At 43.6% G+C, this 11,134-nt stretch overlaps 1 protein-coding gene across 1 annotated transcript; it reads right to left on the reverse strand.

Annotated features, from left to right (window-relative positions):
• Positions 1-1,108: 1,108 nt before the first annotated feature.
• ypel2a (yippee-like 2a) lies at positions 1,109-9,098 on the reverse strand (the record flags this gene model as incomplete). The annotated part of the gene is made up of 5 exons (XM_080748458.1): positions 9,021-9,098; positions 6,924-7,188; positions 4,341-4,384; positions 3,103-3,211; positions 1,109-1,198 (listed from the first exon to the last, which is right to left on the reverse strand). The coding sequence occupies exons 2-5, from the start codon at positions 7,029-7,031 to the stop codon at positions 1,109-1,111; spliced, it is 351 nt and encodes a 116-aa protein (XP_080604584.1). The 5' UTR covers positions 7,032-7,188; positions 9,021-9,098.
• Between the last annotated feature and the right edge of the window lie 2,036 nt (positions 9,099-11,134).

The following is an 11,134-nucleotide window of genomic DNA, read 5'->3' on the forward strand; positions in this document are numbered from 1 at the left end:
CTCCTATTGTGCAATGTCCAAAGGCAAAAATAAAGCGTGCATGCCACAAATGGACCTTGGCGTGCATGCATGCGGATTGTGCACGATGGACACGCACTCGCCCACTGACGTCAAAAGGTAAGAAAGATTTGTCAGGAAACCCTCAAAGTCGGTGGCAGCAAATGAGTTAACAAAATCAATAACCAAAAACAATGGATAGCCATTTTTTCCAGGACTTTCCAGGACCCTTGATGAACTCAAGGTTCCTAAAAACTCTTCCAGTACTGGAATTCTTTTTTTCCAATTTCAAAATATTTCCAGGAATGTCATGACCATGGGAACCCTGTACATGGTAGGGTAATGGTGACGACCTACTTGTAGCTCAGTATCTCGCCTACTGCACCATTCAATGGTCTGAAAAGACGTGACGCATTCCCATTCAGTGCGCTGACAAAGACATGCCAAAGGACAACATCATCAGCGGTGTCCTCTCCCCTTCCTCCACTGACTCCTGTCCACGCGAGCGCAGACTAGAGTGCTGCGATCCAGCCTGGCCGGGGGGGGGGGCATACCCAGACTGTGGCCCGTCAGCATGGGATGTGGGCTTGAGAAGGGGGGGAAGGGGGGCTCAGAAACCCTCCACCAACGAGGAGGCTAAGATTAAAGAATGAGAAGGAACGAGGAAGCTGGGACGGCAACGACGCCACTCCGGACGAGGGATGGAGAATACGAGAAAAAAAGAAGGGAAGGTGACACCACGAAAAAAAATAAACGGTGTCTCATTGGGACAATATTCATGTACGTGTGTGAGCTGTGAGTGAGTGTGTGTGTGTGTGTGTGAGTGTGTGTGTGTGTGTGTGTGTGTGTGTGTGTGTGTGTGTGTGTGTGTGTGTGTGTGTGTGTGTGTGTTGTGTACACGCGTGTTGCGCATCGTCTCAAAGTTGTCTTTTCACGGTCCGTTTGTCTTACAGATTGTGAGCTAATGAAGGACGCACACGCACACGCTGGTGTTGGCGTGTGGCCGTGAACGGAGTGTGAACGCTGACTGGACAGTGAGTTCCTGCTTTTAGACGTCCATCGGCAAGCCACGCCCTTTATTCCTAAGCCACGCCTCCCGGGGGGAACATGTTCAGTCCCAGCCGTTGTCCTTGATCATGTGGGCCAGTTCGATGATGAACTTGCCCTCCTTGTACTTCTGACTGCTCTCGAAGGCGTGCTCCTGCAAAACGACGACATGAAGACAAGAGACATGGTTGGATATCGCTGTTGTCGGGCAGAAATCTCTCATCTCCATGTTCTAACCTTTTGTATTTTTTTCCCCCGTAAATGGTAAATGGTGCATTTATTTAGCGCCTTTATCCAAGGCGCTTTACACAGATTGTGCATTACATTCTCCCATTCACACCCACACTCATACACCGATGGGGGAGGAAACCATGCAATGCATCCGCCTGCTCACCGGGAGCAACTAGGGGTTCAGAGTCTTGCTCAAGGACTCAACACTAACTCTGGGGGAGCCTGGGATTGAACTGGGAAACCTACGTGTTCTAATGACGCTTTATGTACCCCTGAGCCACTGATGCCCCTTCATACTAAAATTCATGCTACAGCATCACACAAAAGTAGCAAAAGTAGCAAATCTACCTTGATATCAAGGTGGAGAAAATTAGGAGTACTCTCAATGGCCCCACAGGGAGATTCCACAACACATGGTATCCATTTATGAACTTTGTCAACAACCTGCCTGGGCTTGAACCATGAACATACTGAACCAGTTCCTAGGGTCTGTCCTCCTCCTTTAATATACTGCACACTGTTTTATTATTGTAATATATATAACATTAATGTAGTTTTGTTTGTAATGTAAGTTGTGTTGTTTGTCTTGTCTATAATGTGATCGATGTTAACTCATCCACTACATTGGACGAGTTTGACGAGCTATAGTTATGGGTCCACTCTGCTTATGACGAATATGACGAGCTATCATTAGCTTTAATAACTATAAAACAAAAAAGTATGATCGCCGATTCGCCGTCCATAGCGCTCTGTGGACCCGCCCTATTCACAAAAAACGGATCTGGATGTTCCAGAACGGAAATGGGGGGGCGGGACAACGACGCCTGTATCCTGTCTGCCGAAATGTCATCCGGTTTAATGTTGTGCAACACCAGCGTGGCGCTCCGTCGGTTTCGCTTTGAGCGATGGAAGGCTGTAGTGCTTTGTTGCTTACCCTGCCTGGATCATATTGTGAATGCAATCGGTGAACCATCGCGCAATGGATTCGCGCGCGCGCCCACGTTAAAGGTAGGCAAAATCCTGGCGGTGTGGACCCTCAGAAGGGTCTTAAAAATAGCGGTGGGTGAGTTAATAAAGATTAAAAATAAAATATAATAAAGTAGCAGATCTAAAAGTAACGGCTGTCAAAACAAATGGAAGGGTTTCTGTTGTTGTCTGATGTTGTTTAAAGGAGTATCTCACCAATTAATTATTAAACACCCAGTGAAGACTTGAATTCATGGAGATTTTTTTAGTTTTTGTGGCATTCCTAAGACAATACTTTGATGAGCGGGTCAATAGCAGACTCAGTAGGAGACAGTGCTTCATGGGGCATGTAATGATAGAGGATGAGTCATGTTTTGGGTGAACTACTCCTTTAACACTTAAGTTGCAATCAATTAAATCTCTTTGAAGGTCCAAGATGCCATGGTCTCCATAGACTTCCATGTAATTCATAGTGCATGGATCGTGCACGCCCATGCCTAGATCATGCACCACGTTGTTGGTATGTTTTCTTCAGATGTAAACAAACATGGCTGCCATGTTTAAAGAATGGATTGGTATGGGGGTTAAACATGCAATTTCGCGATCGCGATCATGCCTAATACATTTTTGAGGTCCAAAAAACATTTAAAAAAAAATCTTCAAAAACGGCCCAAACTCGGGAAACTCAGGGTTGGCAACAGAAGTGTTAAGAACAAAATAAGGCGGCATGCCGGTCTCTCATCCACCCTCATGCCCAACAGCATTGAAATGAGGTGTGTGTGTGTGTGTGTGTGTGTGTGTGTGTGTGTGTGTGTGTGTGTGTGTGTGTGTGTGTGTGTGTGTGTGTGTGTGTGTACGTACATATTTCCATCCCAAGGTGGTTTTACAGTTCTCACAGTAGATGTCGGCCACGGCGTGCAGACCCGTCAGCAGAACCCGCTCCTCCGCCGGTCCACAGCCCACATTCACCCTGCACACACACACATTGATTGATTGAATGATTGATTGATTGATTGAATACTTTATTAGTACTTTATATTGTTAGAAACTTAAACAGTACGAGGTACAGTCAGACATTAAAGGGGAATTTCGTAGGAGTGCTTTTCTTATGGTAATCTGATATCATTCCATCCATTAACTAATTTCTTCCCAAAGACGGAGATCTCCGTCTACTGGTCTTTATTAATCAATCTGATTAATATCGCTGTTCTGTACTGTACAAGCGATCATCGGTTGCTATGAGACGAATGCATGCCGAGATAACTCTGAAGTGAAAATCACTGCTCAATTCTTCTTCTGCATAAAAAAACGAGCTTTCCTTTGGTTCTAGCTTTCCACAGCGCCACGTGCTCACATCCACACACTGTGTAGTGGTGCCTGGATGGAGCTACAACTAGGGATGGGACGATATGAACATTTCATATCATGATTATTGTGACAAAAGAAATCATGATTTACAATATTATCGCGATGATCAAAGTCCAGGGGCTGAACATTTGCCAAAAAATAGCTGATCTACAAGCTCACAACGTGTCACAATGTGACGCGCTGTGAGCTCAAAGACATCTGATAGAGAGTGAAAAAAAGACTGTATCAAGTACGTATATTACAAGTACCTTTTACCGATTATAGAGGGTGGTACCAGATATGCGGATATGCAGCTCGGCAAATAAAAGGTGAATTGATCCCAGTGCATGACGGAGGACGATATCACAATAAATTAAATCTCCACGATACGATTATCGTGAGTGTTTTTTATCACGATAAACGATAATATTGCGTATCATCCCATCCCTAGCTACAACAACACATCCACACACTGTATAGTTGTGGAGATTTAGCATTAAATCCCACTGCTCGTGGTCGGAGCTGCCGTGGACATGCAATTAAAAAATATAGTTAAAGAAATAATAATAATAATAATAATATAAATATAAATAGCATATCATGTGGTTCAGCTATTTCCTGCAAACACATTTGGTGCAGAGGGAAAAAGGGTAGGGGTGGGGCTTGGTGAAGAAAGCCCGTCGACTACTGTTTTTCACTGACAAAACTAAACGAAAACTAGATGAAAATGTAAAGGTAAGCAAAGTACTTACACGGAATTGAAGAGGTAAGCTCTGCCTTGACTCCCTTGGAATGACTGGAACAGAGAAACAGGACAAAATCAAACATCACAATATATATGTTTTTTCATGTATTTAAAAAATTATAATACAAACAATTGCTGATCTAGATTGAACTACTGTGGTTTCACTTTTCAGATTTTTGATGGGTAAAGTATAAAATAGGGCTTAAGCAATTAAAAACTAGGAAAGCACAACATTTAGATCCAAAATCCCAGCCGATATCTAGTCCCATATCACAATGCCAGCTCCTAATTCCTTAACATTAGTTTTGTCAGTACAAAGATAATGTGAGACATCTCAAATCATTTCCTCAGAACAGGGATAGTAGATTTATCGATCATTTTGCCGGAATTTGTGTCAGATCGGTGGCATTAGATTTTCAATAGTTTAATATTGGGTAAAATGATTGACAGGCCCTTTGAAATGAAGACTTGAGTATAAAAGTTGCAAAGTTGCAAGAATAAGAATAATCAGATGGTGTCCGCGGACGAAAACATATTCATTTGGGCGTCCTTGACATGAAAATAATTATTATAATAATAACAATAATAAACATTAGAAAACAAGCCCAAATAAACAATACACTTCAGAAAAGAGCCCCCCCAAAAAAACGCGCAACTACCAATATTTACCTGCGACTTTAACACATTCCCCGCCATTTAACAATACCTTCGTACTCTCCCCTGCCCCTGTCTCCATAGACTTCCATGTAATTCATAGTGCACGGATCATGCACACCCATGCCTAGATAATGCACCACGTGTGTCCACATTGCTCACAGCTTTCAAACAAAAAAATCCGAATGGAAATCCGTTCAGGCATTCATGAGATAGCAGCCATTATGTTTTCCTAAAATGTAAACAAAGATGGCTGCCATGTTTGAAAGATGGGGTTGCTATGGGGGTTAAACATGCAATTTCGCGATTGCTATCATGCCTACTAAATTCTTTGGGGTCCAAAAATGTTTTTGAAAAAAAAAAAATTGAATTAAAATTTTTTTTTCTTTTTCTCGGGATTATCGGGCCTGGCGGGGAAAGACATTGAAATAATCTCAGGACTATCGGGCCTGGCATGCAATGAGTTAAAGAAAGAAAACAAGGCCAAAGTCGCTTATAAGAAGCAGACATGGCAACACTGGTTTGCAGGACCAAAGACAAGCCTATATCATTATTGAGGTCAGAGACTGTTTAAACAGCGCTCCAGCTGGATATGTATATTGAATGTAAATATGGTAGGCTATCCTGGGCCCTGAGGGCATATCAGTCACGACAACAAACCAACCCAAAAGCCTTGGAACAACACAATGGAACAAAGCCTGGTGCAGAGTGGACAGACGCAGGCCTCTGGCCATTCAAACAGCCATATGGCTGCTGGAAATAATGTCCTTTATTAAACACCCACCTTTATTATATAAAACACACCTCCTGAAAGATGTTTTTAAAGACATATTATGACGCATTATTAATTTAACCATTGTTTTATGCTATTGAAATAAATAGCAGATATACAAGCTCACAGCGTGGCACAGAGTATGGCCTACTTATATGCCAGCAGAGCGTGCCTTGCTATTTATATATCAGGTCGCACTTGTTGTTGGTGACGTCACCCAGAATGCTGATCCCTCATTGGCTGTTGATCGTGACGTCACCAAGAATGCTGGTCCCTGATTGGCTACGGGGGTGAACAAAGACAGATACGCGACAGAAACACCAAACACTAAAAGTAAGCGCTTTAGTCAAAACTAATACAAACGAGCAAACCCGCTTTAAAAACAAATGAAGACGAACTGAATTAGAACTAATTAAAACTAAACTATGATGAAAAATCTAAAACTATTATAAAGTTGCCTGGCACAAATATATATATTTTTGAGATGGGGGGGTTCCGCTCAGCTTAACAACCCATTTAGTGCTCCAGAAATGAACGGGTTAACATGTCCAGCGTGCCTCCCGCAGGCTGCATCCACGACCGTTGTCTTATTTTGAAGGCCAGAGCGTAAACACTTCCGGTTTGACGTCATGACGTCATTCACCGGAAGCGATCGTCATCAACATGCGGTTGTGTAATGGCCGATCGATGCCTTTCAACATGTGTTTTATTAGCGAGAATCTAATGCCATCCTTGGCTTTAAAAGTGTTGTTTGGAGATAATGGACATTAAAGATGAGATTCCCCGTCGGCCTCCATGTTAAGGGATTACTATTTTGTGCACGTGCATCCGTGATGATGATGAATCAGCGAGTCCAATCGTGCCAATCATTTTCAACGGACCCTCGGGTAAGAACGCCAGTGTTACTCTATATACAGTACTTTTCGCGAGTATACTCGGGATCGGCACTCTAAATACTTGAGTATTTTTCACGAGTATACGCGGGATCGGCTAGAAATTAGTTAAGACATCATCATTTTGGATGTCCTCCAACAGAAAAGGTTCTGAGAAGCACTTTCTCCAGAGATGAGACCACACACACACACACACACACACACACACACACACACACACACACACACACACACACACACACACACACACACACACACACACACACCGTACCTTGGAGATGAGCTCGTCGTGGTTGGCCAGGTGCGCTCGGCAGTGGATGCAGCTGTAGGTGCGGTGGCAGTTGGGCAGGTACGCCTGGAAGGTCTTGGAGCGCGTCATCTTGCCCAGGGGCGGCGGGGGCGGCTGCCTGGGCGCCGACAGGGAGGTGGAGGCTGTGTAGGAGGTGGGGATGACGGTGTTGCTGGTGCTGGGGCCCAGGCGGAGTCGGGGCCGGGGCGGGCGGAGCAGGAGGAAAGGGTTGGACGCCCCCGTGGACCTGCAGGTAGGGCAATGTATGAATGAATGGACCAACTTTATTGTAATCATGTGTATTCTTTCTGTTAAGCAGCTGTGCTTCATTTTCTGCTCTGTAAAGCGCTTTGAGCTGCATTTCATGTCATGAAAGGTGCTATACAAATAAAGTTTTATTATTTTTATTAACAGTTCTACTGCCAGATTTATTATTTATTTATTGGGGCTGGTGCCAGCAAAAAGCAGCTTACCTTTGCGATGTTATAGAAAAAGATCTATTGATTATTTCCAAACGATTTCTTTTTTTCATTGGACCTATTATATGTGTACTTTAGCCAAGCTGGCGGCAGAGGGCAGCCTTATGCAAAGAATGAATGTGAATTGAGCCGCTCCGCTTGCCGTCCATTCAGAGCATAGAAATGCATTTCTATATCAGATCCACAGAAAACAACCAGGAAGTGATTTGGGACTCCATTATTGTTTACGTGTGGTGGAAATTTTAGAGCAGCGTTACGGGAGATGTTTTTACGAGGATTGGTCTGGCTTCACATGATAAGCCCTTTGCACACAGGACAATTGCGTTTTTTTCGTTTGCTGCATGAATGAAACGCATTGGATTTGGTGTGCAAGGCTGTGCTGAATCGGCGCTGCGGATCCCAAAAGGAGTCATAAAAGGAGTGATGAGTTTTTTACCGCATGCGACAAGATGCACGAATCGAACTGGGTTAGATCGAGAAAAAAACGCACGGCCGCAGCCACTCGTCGCATGGCTAATTCGGATCCTGTGTGCATGAGGTCGTAGAGAATCATTGTTTTCTTTTAAAAAAATGAAATTGTCCGCTTTATCCGTGCGGATAAACACGCCTGTGTTCAAAGGGCTTTAGCTTGCTGCAGAATATAGTCACGGCAACCACACTTGCAATTTCCAATTACAACCTTTCTAGTTATTATTGTGGGCTCATTGAAAGCGAGAACACTTTGTTATCTTCATTATTTATCTATCAAGTTCTCCTAAAAATGACGTAATCTATCAGTCAAGTTCTCCTCAAAAATGACGTAATCTATCAGTCAAGTTCTCCTCAAAAATGACGTAATCTATTACAAAGGCAGTGTATCAGTCAGGTTCTCCTCGACAGTACAAAGGCAGGGCCCTTAGCCAATGAGGATCAGCGTTCTTGGTGGCATCACTTTAGCCAATGAGGGAGCAGCGAGCCCACACTGTTTCGTAGGAACAGTATTTTCTAGTTATTATTAGGGCTGTCATGATCATGACATTTTACATGACGATTAATTGTCACTCAAATAATTGCGATCAGCAGTTTAATTGTGTTTTTTGTCGTTGACAATTACATTTCTGTTTGGCTTGTAGGCTTTGAAGTTGCACATGGCACATATAATATGACACATAACCTAAATATACAAAGAAATTAATGACATGTTTGGCAACGGTATACTTAAAAAATCACACCCAATGTGAAGTGAGCGGTGGTCGTGCTTGCATAATGTCTTCCGACTAGGATTTAAGTCTAGGATGTACAGGCCATGCTACAAACACACACAATGCTATGGCAAAACACTGAGGAAAAAGTGGCTACAGACACACACCCAGCCACTCTATGGAGCGGTTTACCACCGCTCAAAAAAGAACATTGATAGTGGAAATAGACGATCTACAAGCTCACAACGCGTCGCATCGTGTGAGTTCATAGATCTGCTATTTCCACTATTTTTGAACATTTTGGAAAATATATTAACATTTCTCAACATGGAAACGATTATGACAATTATGACAAGATAATGACGATTATGTCAAATTGCGATTAGACGATTATTATGTAATACTTGTGACAGGTTTACCTGCAGGGCAAGCAGGGCAGCAGGCGGGCAAGGTCCGTGATGATGGAGCCTCCAAGACCGCTAGGTCACAAGGTCCACACGACCACTAGCCACAAGGTCTGTGATGATGGAGTCACCAGGATCGCTAGACACCAGGGTCTGTGATGATCATGCCACCAGGACCGCTAGGTCACAAGGTCCACAAGCCCACTAGCCACAAGGTCTGTGATGATGGAGTCACCAGGACCACCTCACACCAAGCCTGAAGAGAACACACATGGAGGTTAGCTCAGAGATGGCTGGCACACAACTAGGGCTGTCACCGTTACACATCGAAGGTGACCATTAATTGTCACACAAATAATAACCAGTAAGACTCCCTAAATCGGGAGATAAGCGACCGTCAGGTCGCATACACAAACTTTAGAAAGCAATGGTTGCCAATCAGGAGGGAATATGGGAAATGGGACAGATCCATGTTGATGACATGACTTTAGAGATACTGTGTACCGCTTTGCGTGATTTTAGGGCAAAACTTGTAGGAGCAGTGTCCAAAAATGTGTTTTGCAAGAATGGGCCTCATGGTGGCACTAGAAGAGGACCATGTGAGAAATGAGGGATGGAGGTTGTGGTTTGGCAGGCAAGGAGTGTGCAACGGTGACGGAGATATGAGAACTTAAAGGGGAAAACCACCCATTTTCAATATTTATGTCATTAATATGTTGTGTGGAAATAAATAAATTCTGTGTTGCCTTGAACTGGAGGATTGATTTTGGGGTTTGTATTGCAAAGTACACCGTGATGACATCACACCGGTGTACTTTGCAAATACAAACCCCAAAATCAATCCTCCAGTTCAAGGCAACACAGAATTTATTTATTTCCACAAAATGAAAATGGGTGGTTTTCCCCTTTAAATATACAAAGAAATTACTGACACATTTAATAATTGTATACTACTTTTTTTTTTTTTTTTTTAAGAAAGCGGAAATAGCTGATCAACACATCTCAAAAAGTGACACATTGCTATTTTTGGAAAATGTACGAAAATACATTTTTCAATGTGGAAACGATGATTCCGATTATGACAAAAATAATTGTGATTATCTCAAATAATTGCGACTGGGCATTATGTAATAATTGGGACAGGCCTTCTTCCCACAACTGAGGCAGAACTGAACTTGATTTGAACCCAATATCGTTCATCCCTAAAAGCATGCTGTCTGAAAAGATGACACAGAAAAAAATGCCCCTTTTGACTGCTCCACGACACAACAGATTTACAGGGCTTAGCAAGCATATGGCCTCCAGATTAGAGTTACAGTTGTCGACGCACGCACGTGCGCACACGCACACACGCGTGCACGCACAGACACACACACAGGTACACAGACACACAGACAGGTAAGCGGCTCAGGTCTGGCAGCATCCAAAGCCTTTAAAACCAGAGAGCATGCATGCAGGGCAGGGGCAGCTTACACAGTGACTACACTGTATCTTGTTGGACCAGTTGGTCAGGTGTGCAGTCAGCCATTGTCTCTCTAAAAATGACCTATTCTCTAAAGGCCCATTCTACGAACAAGGCTGGATTAGCCATAGGTTTGGTGGGTCCGGGGCCAGGGGCCCTTGGCTCTCAGGGGCCCTTGGGGGAACTGGGCCGCGGGCGCGGGGTCATCGACAATTTACTAAAATGAAATGTATAAGAAATATCAAATATGTGGGCCCCTCCTCTGTTGTCTACAGGTGCTTTCTTGACCCACAGATGATCATCATGGTAAGGCTGGGTAGGACATCGGGAGGGAGCGGAGGTTATGGTCGGGGGGTCCTAAAAAATGACCGGCCCCAGGGCCCTCGCGGGAGTTAATCCATCCGTGTCTGCGAATGCACTTCTAAATCAGTGGTTCTCAAACTTTTTCATGCCAAGGACCCCAAAAAATATTAGTATTTTGCCTTGCAGGCCCCAATTAGAAAATGTTTTGTGTGCCAGAGATCCCCGGAAGAGAAGATTTGAGTTTTGCATTTTTTTCAAAAATGTTCAAATATTGCAGATGTACAAGCTTGCAACGTGGCATGAAGTGAAAGCTTGTACATCTGCTACTTTTGAGAACCACTATTTGAAATCCTAAGAAATCATC

The sequence above is a fragment of the Nannobrachium achirus genome, assembly GCF_963921795.1.
Source record: "Nannobrachium achirus genome assembly, chromosome: 19".
In the NCBI taxonomy this organism is placed as follows: Eukaryota; Metazoa; Chordata; class Actinopteri; order Myctophiformes; family Myctophidae; genus Nannobrachium; species Nannobrachium achirus.